The 19626-nt window shown below is 42.3% G+C and overlaps 1 protein-coding gene across 1 annotated transcript in view; it reads left to right on the plus strand.

The window, feature by feature from the left end:
• Positions 1–1001: 1001 nt before the first annotated feature.
• BPNT2 (3'(2'), 5'-bisphosphate nucleotidase 2) overlaps positions 1002–19626 on the plus strand; it is a 31644-nt gene continuing 13019 nt past the window's right edge. The window contains exons 1-3 of the mRNA XM_082601755.1: positions 1002–1634; positions 14625–14787; positions 15860–15955. Of these exons, the coding sequence (XP_082457881.1) occupies positions 1248–1634; positions 14625–14787; positions 15860–15955 (646 nt within the window). The 5' untranslated portion in view covers positions 1002–1247. The remainder of the gene's footprint in view (positions 1635–14624; positions 14788–15859; positions 15956–19626) is intronic.

Raw genomic sequence — 19626 nt, forward strand, 5'->3', positions numbered from 1 at the left:
GTTGATTTTGTGTAAATATTCTAACATTTAAAATGATACTGCTCACCTGAATATTCACTTTCAAGATGGAGGATAAACTTACTAACGCTTATTATAATACTTATTAAAATTTAGTAAGGACTCATATTATTGCTAAAATCAGTGGCATAGTAGAAGGCAGTTACTTCTGTTAAATGCTTCTGCAAGTACATTTGAAGGGCCTATCTTGACCCAGAGATTACATACTCTAGATTGACGGGCCACCCTGAGACAACCTTTATATCGCCGGCCATTCCTCTGCCCCTCAGCCTCTGGAAGGCACTGTATGGGTAAGGTGGACGTGGCACCGAGGCAAGCCCGGAGTGTTTTCTCACATCGTGAAAGCCCAGAATCAAGGTAAGTTCTTCACCTGCCTAGAGGATGGTTTATTCTGGTGGGTGAAGGTAAAGGGAAAAAAATCTATGCAGACATACAAGATACAAATGCATAAACATTTAGACTGGGGCGCCGAAAGAATAAAGAGTCAAGTAAAACTCCTCCCATCCCCGCCCAACTCCCGCTCCGCCTGGAAGAGCGCCGAGAGGCGATTTAAAGCTGCAGGCTCTGCCTACACAAGCGCCGACGGAAAAAAAGCATAGGTTTCTCTTAAAACGGATTGCAACGTCCTCCGTTCCTCAATAATCAGAGTGATGGGTCGTCTAGACTGTCCCTATGGCTCTATTTCAGCCATACGCTGTCGTGCAAAGAGAGATTTAATTTAAATTTCCACACGGCACTCAGCATCCTTCCGTGCCTGGGAAGTAGCTCCGCCACATCCCGGAGTGATTTGAAAACCCAAACACCGCCGTCCGACCGGAATAACTGAGGCGCCGCCGTCCAGCACTGCCCGGAGCTACCGGCCGGCCGCCCCGCCTCCGGTCGCCCCGCCCAGGGGGAGGGGCCTGGCTCACCCCCCGCCCCTCACCCGCGCCCCGCCCCCTTGCGTAACCCGGATACACACCCACGCTCCCCTTTCACCTTACGGCCGTTGGCTAACGTGTAAGCCAGGCGCGCGGGCCGGCTGAGTAACTGGGAGCGCGCCGCCCGGGGGAGTCGGGCGTGCGGAAAGGCGGCGAGGGGATTCTCGGCGCGGCTCGGCCTTTCCCGGGAGCGAGCGATGGGGCGTGCGGGCGCCAGGGAGCGGGCGCCGGTGTAGTCCGCTCGCTGCCCGACCCGGGAGCGCGGGCAGGCCTGTGAGGGCTGCCGCCCCGAGCGCCCGGCCTCCCGCCATGGCCCCCATGGGCATCCGCCTGTCCCCACTGGGGGTGGCCGTGTTCTGCCTGCTGGGGCTCGGCGTGCTCTACCACCTCTACTCGGGCTTCCTGGCCGGCCGCTTCAGCTTCTTCGGCCTGGGCGGCGAGCCGAGCGGCGGGGCGGCGGGGCCCGCGGCCTCGGCCGACGGGGGCACAGTGGACCTGCGCGAGATGCTGGCCGTGTCGGTGCTGGCGGCCGTGCGCGGCGGCGACGAAGTGCGGCGCGTCCGCGAGAGCAACGTCCTCCACGAGAAGTCCAAGGGGAAGACGCGCGAGGGGGCCGACGACAAGATGACCAGCGGGGACGTGCTGTCCAACCGCAAGATGTTCTACCTGCTCAAGACCGCCTTCCCCAACGTGCAGGTGGGCGTCGCGAGCCGGCGCTGGGGCGGGGGGCGGAGCGGGGGCCTGGGCGCGGGTCCCGGCGCGTCGACTCCTGCAGCAGCCCCAGGCGTTCCGGCTCTGGCTCCCGATTTTGCAGATCTGGAGATGGAGACGCACAGGTTTAGGTGCTCAAGGTCATAACAGAGAGTTCGTGGAAGAGCTGGGTGAGGTCGCGGGGCGTCCGACTCGGGGCGCGTGACCTGGCCCCTCCCCAGGTGTGCGCGCCCGCTTGGCACCTGGGATCTGGAGCTTTGGCTTCTGGGTGGGCCCTGCTCTCCAAAGGCAGAGAAAGTTAACTTCGCTCCCTGCCGAAGGCTCTTTTGTCGAATGAAAGGGTTGGACTAGCACCCCCAAGGCCCTCTAGCCTCCTTTCATCTAATTGCTGGAAGGGTCGTGACTGTAAAATACACGTTTTCTGGCGAACCTGCCAGGAACCAGCTGAAGGCCACGGTAGACGTCTTGCTGCAGAGCTCTGGGTGTGCAGGACATTTGTGGCTGGTGTGCCCACGATTTACTTTAGCTGTGGTCTCATCAGGACCCTCTTACTGGCATGTATTTGGGGGGCCCTTCAAGGAAGTGTTTCGAAGTATATTTCCCAGCGACTTCAGCCTTCTATCCCTTATTTACTCCAAAAAGTAAGGATTGAAGAACGTTTCTGGGGAAGGAATTGACATTTTCTTAGGGAAATCCAGACATTTTGGATTTGTTATTAATACTTTAAACTTCATCATTTCAGCGCAGCTGCTGTTGAATGAATAAAGCTTTTAAAAATGTATTACAATCCAGAGGAAGAGCTGCCGTAGTGTGGCGGTACTTTCTATGTTTTAGCTCACCTAACGGTAGATTTTGGCGACGGGGAAGAAAAATTGTTTCCAGTGGAATTTTATTGATTAGGTAAACAGTGAAATGTAAACCCCAGCTTCTTTGGAAGGTATCTGACCTTTTACTGTTGTTCCTGTAAGACTTAGGAGTATTGTCATTGTAGAATTACATATCTTGTTAAACCCTCTCTCCAGTCTGTTGTATTACTGCTTTTTCTTTTTTTTGGTCTTTTTTTCTTACTTTTCTTTTTTTGTCTTTTTAAAAATTTTTTTACAGTGGGAAGGAACTTTGGCTCTCGTATCACGAGCTGCTGGGTACCTGATGTAATTGACATGATAGTTCTCAAACAAAACATAGAACATTTCAGGTTTTTCTTTTGCCCTACTGTGCTTTATCATCACAAATAATACTTATCTTGTGTTTGCTTCTGGATGTAAGATGTGCTTGTAAGATTTCTTTTTCACTTCTCCGAAGCACATGTGTTCCCTAAGAGTTTGTGGAAAAAAACGGGAATTTCAGAGAAGTTGATATATGCTAGTTATAACAATAGTAATAATAACCATTTATTGAGTGTATTTTAGGTGTCCAGATCCTGGCTACATAGGACTTGACTTGATCCTCACAGCAACTTTAAGAAGTAAATTTTATTTTCCCACTTTCCACGTGGGAGACCTGAGACTCATGACACTCCACTCCACAGTTTATATGAACTACCTTTAGGAGGCTACTTAAAACTTGTAGTATGATTTTCTGGGGAAAATGTAAAATTGTAGAAGCTTAAAGGCAATAATAGTGAAATATAGCAGCAGAGTTGACTTTTTAAAAAAGGCCAGTACAAAAATATTCTCAAATATTGAATATGTATATCCATATGTACGTGTGTGTTCAAATGTGAACTCCACCCCACTGCACATCTATCCAAACTTTTGCCTTGCGTAACTTCCACAGGATTCTGCATTTGTTTTCTCCCTTCTTAACAAACGCTGGGGGAATAGCTGCCAAGGGTGATGAGCTGCATTTTGTTAAAACACAAAAACTAAGCTTTTTACAGATGTTGAAGTCTGCTTTTATGTAAAATAACTTTTTGTTTTCTCGTGACTGAATGTTTGCATGTACGTCTTTTGCGTGTCTTTTGTGTTCGTGTTGGATAGTGATTAGTGGAATAGAGGAGGTTATGTTCATTTACACAGTGTCACAGTAGAATGGTGTCATGATGGGCTGTCTCCTTTTGTCAGTAAGTTGTTAGACTAGAGGCCAGATGTTACTGCCATCTAGGTAGTGACTCAGCCCTACATTCTTTCCTGTCTCCTTCCCTTCCTCCAACACCCAGAAGTACAGTCTTAAATGTCTAGTTGTTTTTGAAGCTGCACCTGAAATTTTTTGGTGAAGATCTTAAGTCGAATCCCACTCAGTTTATGTCCCCATGGAAAATTAGCATTGAGAAACCACAGATCCTCTTTTCTTTTATCCTGGTGCCCTATGCATATGGAGAGAGGTCCCTTTCTCCCATGACTTCCCTGTCTGGAGTCAGAGGCTTGAACTTGCCTATCTTAATTGTTCACTCCTTAGTAAGAGAATATTGCAGGTGTCACTCACTCTCAACTGGGCAGTTTTGCCCCGAGGGGACATTTGGCAATGTCTGGAGATTTTTGGTTGTCACAACTGGGGGCAAAATGCTCTTGGCATCTAGTAGGTAGAGGATAAACATCCCATAATGCACAGAACAGTCCCCCTTAATGAAGAATTACCTGGCCTAATTTTTCAATTGGTGCCGAGGTTGAGAAGCCCTACTCTAAAGCAGTGCCTGTTGGACTTCTCTGGCGGTCCAGTGGTTAAGACTCCCCTCTTCCAGCGCTTCTACTGCAGGGAGCCCAGGTTTGACCCCAGGTGGGGAACTAATATCCCACATGCTGCCCGGCGTGGCCAAAAAAACACAAAGGTGCGTGCTGTCCTAAGAAAACTCAAGTTTGGCCTAGGATCTCTGGATTCCCTTTTGTCTTCAGTCTTTCTCACATTTGGGATCTTGGGAGAGTTCTCAGGGCAGCCTTTCTCCTCTTCCTAAATGCATTGGCAATGCTTGATTTCATTGTGTGAAAATAATAGTAACTGCAGCCATTTGTATGACACTGTGTCTCATTGTATGCTTGTGGATAATGATGAAAATGAAGGCTGAAGATAGGTTTTTGGAGTGGATTTGCACTACAGAACACATTTAGATTTATAGTTTTGATTTAATGTACAGAGAACTCTCTTTTTAATGGGCTCCTGTCCTCAATTTGTTGAAAGTTTTTGACAATGATTTATTTGAAGATAAAGCCTTCCTTGACCTCAGGGATGAGAGACTCTTCTCTCTCAACAGGAGTACTCACTGGAAAAGTTTGAGAAGTGCTAATATAGTGCAAAGAACACTTGCCTTAACGTCTTGTCCTGTCACCAGGCTAGGTGATCCTGGCCAGTCATTTAACTTCTTTGGGCTACAGTTTCCTCTTCTATAAAATTGAGATAACTAGTAATTTTATAATTAATACAGACATAAGCATCACAGACAGAGAAAAACCAAGTTCAAAAGAGTATATATATATATATATATATATATATATATATATATATATATATATAAAACCAAGTTCAAAGGCGGTATAGAGGTGGTAGTGTAGTAAATTCAAGTAGCCTGATGAGCTTGAAACAGATGCACGTGGGAGCCTTACTGTGGAAGAAATTAGGAAGGTAGGCAGAGGCTAGATCCTGTGCTAGTCTCAAAGAAGTTCGAACCTGATCTTTAGTTTAATCCTGGAGTACTAAAAGAAGGCCAGATTTACCTGACTTTTCTTGAAGCCTACATGATGCCATACTTTGTTTGGGCTTTGGCCATTGAGAGGTGAGTGAGACCAGTTAGGAGACTGTTTAAATAGACCTTGTGAGAGATGAGGACCCAAACTCAGGCAATGGGAAAGCTATACTCAGCTTGTTTTACTAGCCAACATTTGTTTCGTCCTTGGTAAGTGGCAAGCCCTGAATTAAGCGTTTTCTTACCATTATTAATTTACTCTTGACAACAAGGTAGGAGGTTAAGTGCTATTTCCTCCATTTTGCAGGTAAATAAATTGAGGCTTGGAGAGGCTAAGTAATTTGCCAAAGGTTACACAGGTAGAAAGTCATCTTAGGCTCACAGAGATTCACTTAATGGTCTGGGAATTATCTCAGGTCTGTATAATTCTGTATATAGGGCAGCATAGGAGTAGCAAATAAAGTGTACTCTTAACTACAGTTTTTAAAGGTTGAAAGAGCTCATGGTGTAGATGCTTAGAGAATGGTTTGGAGGGGGTAGACCAGTTAGGAGGCTTTCTCAAGTGAGAGATGATGCATTTTGAATTGGGGGTCATGGTTGTAGAGAGGATATATGTGGAAGGATATGAGAGCATTTCTAGGGATGTGTGTCAAAAGTGACTTCTGTTTCTGGCTTTCACAGTTGGTGTTTTGCTGGTGCTGAAGGGCAGTGGAGGGTGACAAGTACAAGAGGGCACGTGATGAATGCCATCTTAGACTAGTTAAGTTGGAGCTGCCTTTGAAAGGTCCAAGGGGACTTGTTAAAGTGGTAGTTGAATATATGGGTCTTAAGCTCTGAAGAGACATTTGAATTAGAAATATACATTTGTGAGTCATCAATGTTGTAATATTCATTGAAACCAGTTTTGGACAGGGGTGCTTCGGGAGAGAATATAGTGTGAAAGGGGAAGATCAGGGCCTAGGACCAAGAATAACAAAAACTGAAAATAATTGTTTAGTAAGAATACTAGCAGCCAGCTTTTATTAAGTGCTTACCCTGTGTTAAGCACTATGCTGTTTGTTTGTTTTGCCTGTTGTATTTCATTGATTCAGCCAAAGAACCCTATAGGAAGGTATATTTATCACCCACTTTTAGCAATAAGCACCTACTCTTTATAATGGTTCTGTGTGCAGGTCATTGGTAAATTTTGTGAGTTCTCTTGGTGTCTTGATGAGAAGGAAGCAAAATTTAAAAAGATGGGAAGTAAGGAAATAGAGACATTAAGTAAAGACAAGTCTTTCAAGAAATTGGGCTCTAAGGAACTTGGCTAGGGTATTATGTGGGACTAAGAGAAGGTTCTGTGGATTTTTTTGTTTCATATGTTTGTTTTTAAAGCGTCAGACATCAGAGCATGTTTATTTATAGGGGTATATTTGAGAGGTAATAGCTGGCAGTAAAAGGCTTCTGTAGGTAAGAGGAGAAGAAGACAGCTAGAGATCTATGTATATCCATTTAGAAAATAGTTATTGAATGCCTACTGAAAGCACGGGGTGAAGCATTATATCCAAACACTTATTAGGGTATAATGATTTAGGGAGAAATGCAGTAAATGCTACCTTCTTAAGGCATTAACCAACAGTTTCTTTGATCCCAGAATAACTGAACTGTCATATGAATGGCACTAATTGTATTTTAGGGTCTTGATTTCTTATTCTTCAGTTCCTTGGTGAGGACTGAGACAGATAGGCAGTAGTGATGAGAGTAGATTGAGTGGAGGGTCTTACAGGGAAGAAATGAAACTGCCTTGATGAAGAATAATGTTGTCAATCAAGAAGTATTTACGTAGCATCTACTGTGCCAGGCCCTGGTTTGGGCACTGGGGACAGAGCTATAGTAATGAAGGAAACTGTGTCCTTGAACTCACAGAACTTATGTTCTAGTGAGCCAAGATGGATAGTAAACATATAAACACATACGTCAGATACTAATGAGAGCTTTGAAGAGAATAAGATTGTGTGGGGAGAGGGGTGGGGTGGGGTGGGGCCCTGCTCTGGCCGTGGTGGTCAGGGAAGGCCACTCTGGGGCCCTGTCATAGGGGCTGAGAACTGAATGACGAGAAGCAGCCAGACTGTCATGCAGAGGTTTGGGGAGAGTGTCGATGAACAGAAGAGTACAGGTGCAAAGGCCCTGAGGCCAGAGGATCAGATGAGGGCAAGTGAGTCTGGAGTGTAGTAAATAAGGGCACAAATAGAGAAAGGTTACTGGAGCCAGATCATCCCGGACTTAACCTTGTAGGTGATGGTAAGGAGTCTGGATTTTATCTCGATGTAATGAGAAACCATTGGAAGGTTTTAAGCAGGGAGTGACATGTTGTGATTTAGGAAGATGTCAGGTTGCTGGGTTGAGAAGTAAAGCTTCAGAAAGGCAGTAATTGATCTGTTTTGTTCACTATTATATTCCCTTGCCCAAAGCAGTTTAGAATATGTAGTCATTAAATTGTTGTTGAATGAATGAATGAATCAGTGAATGCACGATTGGAGGCAAGAGCAATCAAAGGCTATTTTTGGAATCCAAGTGAGAGAGAGAGGGTGGTTCAGGATATATTTCTTGGTATACATAGTGACAGATATTTAGAATCGAGAGCTAGAATTTCCAGGGCTTACTGGCTGGTGGAATGTGGAAAATAATTGAGGAAGACTTACACTGGTTTTGACGTTAACAACTGTTGGTAAGGCTGTTTACAATGGTGGGAGTGTTTATTAAATTTGTAGGTGTGACGTGGTAGTAGCAGGTAACAAATAGCTGTTGTGAAAAAACAGATCAGGTAATTGTGCTGGTGTTTCTCCCTTACCTGACTCTCAGTGAAAATCTTTTCAAATAAAGTTCTGTAACATGTTAGCACATACTCAGTTGAAAGAATATGAAGAAGCTGATGAACTCCAAGCAAAAATCTTAATCATTAAGGCACAGTGATAGGGCTTCCCTGGTGGTCCAGTGGTTAAGAATCCACCTTCCAAGGCACGGGACGCAGGTTCGATCCCTGGTCAGGGACTAAGATCCCACATGCCACAGGGAAACTAAGCCCACGTGCTGCAACTACTGAGCCTGCGCACCACAACTAGAGAAGCCTGTGTGCTGCAACTACAGAGCCTGCGTGCTCTGGAGCCCGCGCGCCACAAGTAGAGAGAAACCCATGCATAGCAACAAAGAGCCCATGTGCCGCAGTGAAAGATCCTGTGTGCCACAACTAAGACCCGACACAGCCAAAACTAAATCAATTAATTAAAGAAAAAAAACGCAGAAAAAAAGGCACAGTCATTGCCACTCAGACTTGGCACTACCGTTTTTGTAAAACTAGAGTGATCAAGACCCAGGAACTGCTTCTGTTTTCCTGGTGTCACATCCATTATTTATTTTAAGTTTATTCTGGTGTTTGCATGTTCTTACTGCTGCATTCATTCATTGAGGTGGCCTAGCATTGTCATTAAGAGCGTGGGCTCTATAACCAAGATACTTTAGAGTGATATTTGCAAGATGGTAGTATAGGAATTCTCTATTGTCATTCCCTTATAGAACATTGATTTTGGCAGTCACCCATGGACAGGAGTTTCTTTGTGGGAGTCTGGGAGTCCAGCGGAGAAGTTTCAGCACATTACTGAGACAAAAAAATCCAAAAATAGATGCATTGAAGAGGGTAAAAGGAACATTTTCACTTTTCTTATGTTGCCCCTCTGTCAAGGTAACACAGCTCAGTGCCAGGAGAGAGAGACCCCTTCAGCCTGTGATTTCACCCACAGGAGTGTGTGAGTGATTGCCTGGCTTTTCTAGCGATGCAGGACACTGGCCAAAAGGCCTACTTTTTTTCACCTCACCTAGATTACTGAGGTGATCTGCAAGTCTGAGGGGTTGGGAGAAACTGTGGGAACACCTAAATCAGGACTCAACTCATCAAACAGATGCTACTAACCTCTTTGCAAATGCCATCAGGAAGCCTGCCCATAAGCCACTGGGGACTCCTTACCTGCAAACCCCCCCAAGTGGCCTGTGAGCACCCCCAACAATACACGCCTCACCCACACCACCCACCCGCTTTGGCCTGATTTTGGCACATGCTCCCACAGACCATGAGATTAAGCCTTTGCAGATGGCTAGTGAACAAATGCAGAAAGTCACCATGACTCTGGGATGGGGAAAAGGCTCACAGACTTGAGCATTTCAGGACACCACCCTAGAGAAAACAAAAGAGAGGCTCTCGGCACTTGGCCTGGCTTTAGGGGATTGAGATAAAGCAAACTATAACAAGGGACGAAGAAGGTCAATCTGTAATGATAAAAGGGTCATTTCGTTGGGAGGATATAACAGTTGTAAATACCTGTGCACACAACATCGGAGCATCTAAATATATTAAGCAAATATAGATCTGAGGCTAGAAAGAGAGCAATGCAACAGTAGTAGGGACTTCAGTACCCCACTTTCAGTTACAAATCATCCAGACAGATCATCAAGAAAGAAATAATAGACTTGCACCATAGATTGAATGGACCTATCATACATATACAGAACATTTCATCAGCAGCAGAATAATACACATTCTTCTCAAACTCACATAGGATATTCTCCAGGATAGATTACATATTAGGCCAGAAAACAAGTCTTAACAAATTGAAGAATATTGAAATCATATCAAGCATTTTTCTGACCACAATGATGTAAAACTAGAAGTCAGTAACAGAAGGAAAGCTGGAAAATTTACAAATATGTGAAAACTAAACAACACTCAGAAAAAGTCAAAAGGGGAATGAAAAAAATATCTTGAAGTAAACAAAAATGGAATCACAACATACCAAAGCTTATGGGATGCAGCAAAAGCAGTTCCAAGGGGGAAATTTATACACAAAAAAGAAAAAAGCCTACATTAAGAAAAAAGAAAAATCTCAAACAACCTAACTCACACCTCAGGGAACTAGGAAAAGAAGAACAAACTAAGCCCAAAATTAGCAGCAGGAAGGAAATAATAAAGATCAGAGCAGAAATAAGAGACTAGAAAAGCAATAGAAAATATGAACTGAGATCTGGTTTTTTGAAAAGGTAAAATTGCCAAACCTTTAGCGAGACTAAGGTAAGAGAATACTCAAATACATAAAATCAGTAATGAAAGCATAGACATTACACCTGATACTGCAAAACACAAAGGATCATAACAGACTACTATGAACAGTTATATGCCAACAAATTGTATAACCTGGAAGAAATGGATAAATACCTTAAAACAAAAACCTACCAAGACTGAACTAGGAAAAAATAGAATATCTGAACAGATCTGTAATTAGTAAGATTAAATCATTAGTCAAAAGTCTCCCAACAAAGAAAATCCAAGATCCAGATGACTTCTTCAGTGAATTCAACCAAACATTTAATGAGAATTAATTCCAGTCCTTCCCAAATTCTTCCAGAGAATTGAAGAAGTAGCAACAGTCCCAAACTCTCTTTATGAAACCAGCATTACCCTGATACCAAAGTCATACAAAGACACTACAAGAAAAGAGCATTACAGGCCAACATCCCTGATGAATATACATGTAAAAATTCTCAACAAAATACTAGCAAACTGAATTCAACAGCACATTTAAAGGATTAAACACCATGATCAAGTAGAATTTACCCCTGGGATGTAAGGACAGTTTAACATATGCAAATCAGTCAAGGTGATATACCACTTGAACAGAATGAAAGATAAAAATCGTATGATTCAACATACTTCTGTGATAAAAACTCTCAACAAATTAAGTATTGGAGGACTATACCTCAACATAATAAAGGCCATATATGATAGGACCACAGCTAATGTACTCAATGGTGAAAAGCTTTAAGTTTTCCCTCTAAGAAACAAGACGAAGATGCGCACTTTTACGACATCCATTCAACATAGTACTGGAAGTCCTGGCCAGGGCAATTAGGTAAGTAAAACAAATAAAATGCATCCAAATCAGAAAGGAAGAAGTAAAATTGTCTCTGCAGATGAGCCAGTCTAACATATAGAAAACCCTAAAGACTCCACCAAAATACTTTTGAAGTAATAAACAAATTCAGTAAAGTTGCAGGATACAAAATCAATATGCAAAAATCAGTTACATTTCTGTACACTAACAACAGTGAACTACCTGAAAGAGAAATTAAGAAAACAATCCTGTTTACAGTAACATCAAAAACAATAAAATATGAATAAATTTAACCAAGGCAGTGAAAGACCTATATACTGAAAACTGAAAGACATTGATGAAAGAAATGGAAGAAGATACAAATAAATGGAAAGAGATTGCTTGTTCTTGGATTGGGAAAATTAATATTGTTAAAATATCTGTACTCCCCAAAGCAATCTTCAGATTCAGTGCAATCCTTATCAAAATTCCAATGGCATTTTTCAGAGAACTAGAACAAACAATCCTAAAATTCATATGGAACCACAAAAGACCTGAGTAGCCAAGCAAGAACAAAGCTTGAGGCATCACACTTTCTGATTTCAAATTATATTACAAAGCTATAGTAATCAAAACAATATGATAGTGGCATAAAACATACACATAGACCAACGGAATTTAATATAGAGTTCAGAAATAATCCAGTGCATATACGTCCAGCTAATCTTTGACAAGGTGCCAAGAACACACCATGGGGAAAAGATAGTCTCTTCAATAAATGGTGCTGGGAATGCTGGTTATCCATATGCAAAAGAATGAAACTGAACCTTTATCTTACACCACGCAGCAAAAATTAACTCGAAATACACTAGGATTTAAGTGTGACACCTAAAACCTAAAATTCCTTAGCATGGTCTTAGCAATGATTTTTTTTGGAAAAGGCACCAAAAAGCATGGAAAACAAAAGCAAAGATAAACAAGTGGGACAACATCAAACTAAAAAGCTTTTTGCACAGGAAAGGAGACAGTCAACTAAATGAAAAGGCAACCTATGGAATGGCAGAAAGTATTTGCAAACCATATATGTGATAAGGGGTTAATGTCTAAAACATGTAAGGAAGTCACTCAGCTCAGTAGCAAAAGAATAAATAATTCAATTAAAAAATGGGCGGGCCTCCCTGGTGGCGCAGTGGTTGAGAGTCCGCCTGCCGATGCAGGGGATACGGGTTCGTGCCCCGGTCTGGGAGGATCCCATATGCCGCGGAGCGGCTGGGCCCGTGAGCCATGGCCGCTGGGCCTGCGCATCCGGAGCCTGTGCTCCGCAACGGGAGAGGCCACAACAGTGAGAGGCCCGCATACCGCAAAAAAAAAAAAAAAAAAAAAAAAAGGAAAAAAAAAAATGGGCAAAGGACCCAAATAGACATTTTTCCAAAGAAGACATCTAATTAGCCATCTGATGTATGAAAATGTGCTCAGTATCACTAATCATTAGGAAAATACAAATCAAAACCACAGTGAGATATGAATTCACACCTGTTAAGATTGCTTTTATCAAATAGACAAGAGATGAGTGTTGGCAAGGATGTGGAGAAAAGGGAGCTCCTACCTTTTATACTGTTGGTGGGAATGTAAATTGGTACAGCCATTATGGGAAACAGTATGGAGGTTCTTCAAAAAACATTTAAAATAGAACTGCTATATGATCCAGCAGTCTCATTTCTGGATATATATCTGAATAAAATGAAATCAGTATCTGGAGGAAATATCTGTACTCGCAAGTGCATTGTAACAATATTCGTCATAGTTAAGATATGGAAACAACGGATAGATACGTGTCCATCTATGCATGAATGAATAAAGAAAATGTGATGCACACATATAAAGTGGAATGCTATTCAACCTTTAAAAAGAAGGACGTCTTGCCATTTGGGACAACATAGATAAACCTGGAGGGAACTCTGCTAAGTGAAATAAACCAGACAGAGAAGGTAAAATATTGTATCACATTTATATGTGGAATCTTAAAAGAAAAAAGAAAAACAAGTCAAAATTGTACAAACAGTGAGCAGAATGGTGGTTGCCAGAGTTTAGGAGATGGGGTAAAATGGGGAGATGTTGGTGAAGTGTATAAACTTTCAATTAGGGACTTCCCTGGTGGCGCAGTGGTTAAGAATCCACCTGCCAATGCAGGGGACATGGGTTCTAGCCCTGGTCCGGGAAGATCCCACATGCCATGGAGCAACTAAGCCCATGCGCCACAACTACTGAGCCGGCGCTATAGAGCCCAGGAGCCACAACTACTGAGCCCACGTGCCACAACTACTGAAGCCCGTGCACCTAGAGCTCATGCTCCGCAACAAGAGAAGCCACCACAATGAGAAGCCCGCGCACCACAGCGAAGAGTAGCCCCTGCTCACCACAACTAGAGAAAGCCCGTGCACAGCAATGAAGACCCAACACAGCCAAACTTAAATAAATAAATTTATTTTTTTAAAAAGCAACTTTCAATTATAACTAAGATGAATAAGTTCTGAGGATCTAATGTGCAGCAAGGTGACTGGTTTATATTACTGAATTATATACATGAAATTTGCTTCAAGAGTAGATCTTAAGTGTTTTCACCACAAAAGGAAAAAGTAAATACGTGATGTGGTAGATACGTCAATTTACTTAATTGTGGTACTTACTCCATAGTGTATGTGTATATCATCTTGTCATGTTGTACACTTTAAATACATTCAGCTTTGTCAATTATACCTCAGTGAAGCTGGGGGAAAAAGCCAAAATATGTCAAGGAAAGTCATCCCACCATGATATTTATATTTATATATATATATATATATATATATATATATCACATATATATCATGATATATCACATATATATTTTTTTCCTTTTCCCCAAAATGGATTGTTCTGTTTCCAAGAAGGGGTTAAAAAAAGTGTAGGGATTTTGATTGAAGTTGCTTTAAATCTAGAGTTTACAGATGGGAGAATTGACATCTTTATCACTGTTTTTAAGTCATATTGTTTTTAAGGCATAATTTTAAGTCCATTGTCACTTTTTCTGACTCTTATAGTTACTTGTGTTCAGTGTTCCATAATATTGTCAGTCCATTTTCACACTTTTAGATCTGTTATTTTTCCTAAATATTATTAAGTTTTAAATAGCTTGTTTCCTTGATGTTTAGTTTCTTTTTATTTTTCTCTACGTTTAGATTCTCTGTCCTGCTTACACAACAAGCTAATTTCGAATATTAGATTGGAAAGCACTGGAAGACAATGTCGCTGGAATTTCTTACATATTTTCAGTTTTCAGTGGCATTCCTTGAAACAAAAATACTTATCTACTTTCAATTTATGGGATTTTGTCTGAATTGTTTTTCTCTATTCTGTTTTTTCCAGGTAGTGATTTTTTTCTAACTTTAAAACTTTTTTAACTGTCAATTATTTTTAATGCAGATAAATACTGAGGAACATGTGGATGCAACTGATCAGGAGGTTATCTTATGGGATCGTAAAATTCCTGAAGACATCCTAAAGGAAATAGCCACTCCTCAGGAAGTACCAGCAGAGAGTGTTACTGTCTGGATTGACCCCCTTGATGCTACACAGGAATATACGGGTAATTTTCAGTTAAAGCTGATCTCAGACTTTATGTTGCCATTACGTATCGGAGAACCAGAACGAGGGCAGGTGGTGTGTTCCTGGTGGTAGGTACTTCACCAACCTGACACAACTTTTCCAATTAGATTTTAAGATGGAGAGCTGGATTAAAGCACTGTGGTGTATGCAACTTCTGGAGTGGATCAGTTATTCTCAACCTTTTTTTTTTCCTCAGACCACTGTATTATGGCATCCTCCTCTCACTGTGTCACTGATTCTTTAGTGAAGGGATGTTTCTAGCAGTCACAACAACAAAATAGTTCCTATCGGGCCCCAGTTTATTGAAGTGTTGATTTACATATTGATTGATTTATTGAGGTGCTCGTTATTGAGGTATTTATTTATATAGCCAGAACACAATATTCACTTGTGATTTTTGGAATTTAGGTTTTATTCCATATGCATCTGTTCTTGGAATTCAAGATAGTGAATCCTAGGCACCCAGGGAGCAAGTAACCAGCAAAACAGAGTTACTTCTCCCACCTCCTGTTGCTGCTCTTTTCACCTAGTCCTGGCTCCTGTCTCACTTCTGTGGATCTTCTCTCAGTCCTTATTTCTTACACAGAGATATATAATTTTCTCTGTTTGCTTTGTTCTCTTGGTACATAAAAGTTGATTGCTTATAGATCTGTTCTTCTAAACGGTACGTTCTCTGAATGTGGAGGCTTCTGCTTTTTCACCTTTGCACTCTAGCGCTTAAGTACGGAACTTGGCCCAAAACAGACACTCAGTAGAGAACTATTTGGAGAACAGGGAGAAGACACTAGGTGTGTATATCTGATAGTAACTGAAATTATAAAACAATATTTTGCAAAAATAGTACAAATATGGAATATTGAGGGGTTTGTTTGTAAAAAGTTTTTCCTAGACTGCAATTGATTTGATGATATAATAATGATATTTAGTGAGCACATCCCTTGTACAGGGACTATTCTAAATGCTTTTTAAAATTCTAAATGCTTTAAAAATCGAGTTTTTAAATTCAATCCTAAAATTATTATTGTTGGATTTTTTTTTTTTTTTTCTTGTAGAGGATCTTCGAAAGTACGTTACTACTATGGTGTGTGTGGCTGTAAATGGTAAACCTGTGCTAGGAGTAATACATAAGCCATTTTCTGAATATACAGGTAAGAAATATGCTAGAGCTTCCAAGAGTTAACGTTATTAAACCATTTGTCTGTAGTATTTACTGTCCTTTTGGAGTCTCAGCTGTAGCTCAGTAATTGTTAAAGTCAGCCCCCTACCCTACCTCACCCCCTCCCTGGATACAGTGAGGATTTTATTGTTGGTACTAATAATATATGGCAAAGCAGAGCTTTCTAAACCTTGTTTAGAGAATAGAAACTGTGTTAAATGAAGATGAACGATTCTTAGTGTGTCGGGGAATACAATTGGGCATGGACTCCGGGCAGCTGAGCTCCTCTCTGCTTCTGTCATGCTGTTGCTGGGGATAAGGTCCAGGGCTCTTACACGTTGGATTCTGAGATCCACCACGTGAAGTGGACTTAGCCCAACCTGTTGTCATATCAGGAAATGAGCTTGATATTGTGGTGGTTAAGGGCAGTGCCAGTCTCAGCATTACAGTTGGGTGGTATCACTGTGAAAGTCTTAATAATCAGGCCAGTCCCTCTGTAGGCCTGGACGCCCTTCCGAGCTCCTTTAGACCCTTGCTTCCCCACCTTCTTGATGCAGTAATGTTTGTTAGCTTCCTGCAGGTGGCAGGTCAGATCCATGACAGTCGTGTTGGGAGGGGAAATATGGAAGGCCATGCCAAAGAGCTTGCCCAAAGCCTTGTCAGAGCTAATGAATCCTGGGATGACATTTTGGGGTCTGCAGTTTGCCCGAGAGGCTAGTCATGGTCTTCCAGACGTCAGTGATGGTGTGCACTCTGGGTTACAAGTCCACGATGACACCGTGAGTTTTCAGGGTGGTGAAGTGGAGGGAAACAATGAGTGGTATGAGCAGTACTGCTGACAGTCCGAAGGGAATCCTCATACTTTTCATTGGTAAGTCCCATTAGAAACTTGAGGCTAGGATTATGGCCCTTTTGGCGCCAGTGTTCTCTAAGATGATGAAGTTCTTGATGGAGACAGTACCTACTTTGCCAGTATTGAAAGCAGCCCTGATGGCCAGTTAGAGTCGCTGAATTACGTCTCCTTCAAATTCACGTCCATCCCTGTATTCGTTTTCTAGAGCTGCCATTAAAAATCCCATAAACAGTGTGTCTTTAAACAGCAGATATATAGCCTGTCACAGTTTTGGAGGCTAGAAGTCCAAAATCAAGGTGTGGGCAGAGCCATACTCTCTGAAACCTACAGGGAAAAATCCTTCCATATCTTTCTCTTAGCTTCTGGTAGTTTGCTAGCAATCCCCGGGGTTTCTTGGCGTAAATCCAGTCTCTGCCTCTGTCATCGGTGTGTGTTGTGTCTCCCTGTGTGTCTGTGTCTGTGTGTCTTTTCTTATAAAGACACAAGTCATGGTAGATTAAGAGCCTGTCCCACTCCAGCATGACTTCATCTTAACTAATTACATCTGCTAGTAACTTAGGATCCTGTTTTCAAATAGAGGCAGATTCTGGTGTGCTGGGGGTCAGGACTTCAACATATCTCTAGGGGGAAAACAGTTCAACTCATAACAACCCAGAGCTTCAGAATGTGACCTTTTTTGGAAATAAGGTCCTGGCAGATGTAATTAAGGTAAATATCAACATGAGCTCATCCTGCATTAGGATGGGCCCTTAAACCAATGAGAGCATCCTTAGAAGAAACAGAGAGCACGCAGACATACCAGGGGTCAGATGGTGTGATAGGAGGCAGGGCCTGGAGTGATGCATGCAAGCCGAGGGGCACCAAAGACTGCTGGCAGCCGCGAGAAGCCAGGAGAGAGGCACAGAGCAGACTCCCCCTTCGAGCTTCCAGAAGGAACAGACACCGCCAACATCGTGATTTTGGACTTGCTGGCCTCCAGACTGTGAGAAGATAAATTTCTCTCATTGTAAGCCACCCAGTTTGTGGTAATGTGTTACGGCAGCCCTAGGAAACTAACACCTCGGGCATCCGTATAGTTTGATCTTTTACTCCAGCCTCATCCATCGTGTCTCATTGGTGTGGCTGACACTGCATAAAAATGCTGTCTGTCAAGTGGAGAGAAATAGAGACAAAGTTCATTTTTTATTACTCTAGATTATTTGCTTTGCAGAATAACCTTGTACCCGAGTGCTGGCTGCTCTGAGATAGGCTAAACATATATATGAGGATTGGGTCTGCATTTCAAAATGAAATCTGCTTTGTGTTATCTGACCTTTTAACTCCTTTTCATAATTCAGGTAGTTTTTTTCAATTGACAGTTTGATGAGCTACAAAAGCTTCATGCCATTACTGTGGTCGTGTGCCTTAAGATTAATGACATAATTGCTTAATGGTTTACAGATTGCTTTCACATATTTCATTTAATCCTTACCAAATTAGTTATTATACAGGTTAGACTTCTAGCTGAAGCTGTGTAATAATCTGCACCAAAATACAGGAGATTGAACAAAACAGTTAATTCTCTCTTCTCCAGCAGCCTGTATGTAAGCAGACCATGGCAGCTCGCTGGTACCAAATTCTCACACAAATTCTCTTGCTGTTTTGCTGTACTAACGTTAGTTGCCCTCATCTGCATGACTGAGGATGGCTCACTGCTGCATCCACTTTCCAGCAGTGGAGAGGGCTAGAAGGCAGACGCGGGAGATGTTTCCCACTAAGGGTTTGACCTGTAAGTTGTACACATCACTTCAGCTCACATCCATTGATCAAAACATAGCTGGAATCCAGCCACAAGGGAGGTGAAGAAATGTAGTCTTTACTTTCAGTGGCCATCCAAGCTGAAATTCAGGGGCTCCGCCCCTCAGGGAACACAGGGAGAGTGGATATTGGGGTGTAATGTGGCAGTACTGCTACACCTTGTCCGGCTCCCGAGGGAGGGACGCGGTTACTACCAGCGTGGCGCTTACAGGCGAGGAAATGAGACCCAGAAATCTGGTATGTTCCTCGAGGTCATCCAGCTGAAGTCGAGGAGTCAGCCCCAGGGGTTTCACGCAAATGGTGTGTCACACACCACTTGTGTAATTATAACGCCATGATTCCCAACGTGTATAGTGCTTAGAAATTTATGTTACCTCACTTGAACCTTTCGATAACTCTGGGTGACAAAGAAAAATGTTGTCTTTTTTATAGATGAGAAAAGGGCTTTAGCAGCTCAATGTTGTCTTTTTTGTAGATGAGAAAAGGGCCTTAGGCAGCTCTCATCGAGAAAGCCATGCAGTTTAAAATGTTACTGTAAGAGCTAACCACTCCTTATTAGTATCTTACATTTGTTTAGTATTTTCACAGTTAGTGAAGTGTATTGACATACATTCATTTCAGTCTCAAAGTAACTCTGGAAAGAATATAAAATAGGAAATAGGCGACTTTCTTTTAATAAAAACAGGCACATAAAGGTTATGTACAGGGCTGAGGTCTTTGAGATCCTCTCATTCTTCTGACAACGTCCCTCATGCCTGTTTCTGTCCGTTAGGACTGCCTTTAGCTGCGTATAAAATAAATCGTCTTTGCAGTGATTAAACAAGTAAGGGCTTTATTTTTCTCACCTAATTAAGACGGCCACAGGGTAGGAGTGATTCAGTGTCTTTCTGATTCTCTTAAATGCCTGACTCCTCTCTTTTTGTTTTTTTTCCTTAGAAGGTGGCATTTTGTTTGCGTGCTCACAAAAATGGGCGATTCCGGTTACCATGGCTCTATTCCAGGCAGGAAGAAAG

This window comes from Mesoplodon mirus (genome assembly GCF_964341445.2).
Source record: "Mesoplodon mirus genome assembly, chromosome: 16".
NCBI classification, from domain to species: Eukaryota; Metazoa; Chordata; class Mammalia; order Artiodactyla; family Ziphiidae; genus Mesoplodon; species Mesoplodon mirus.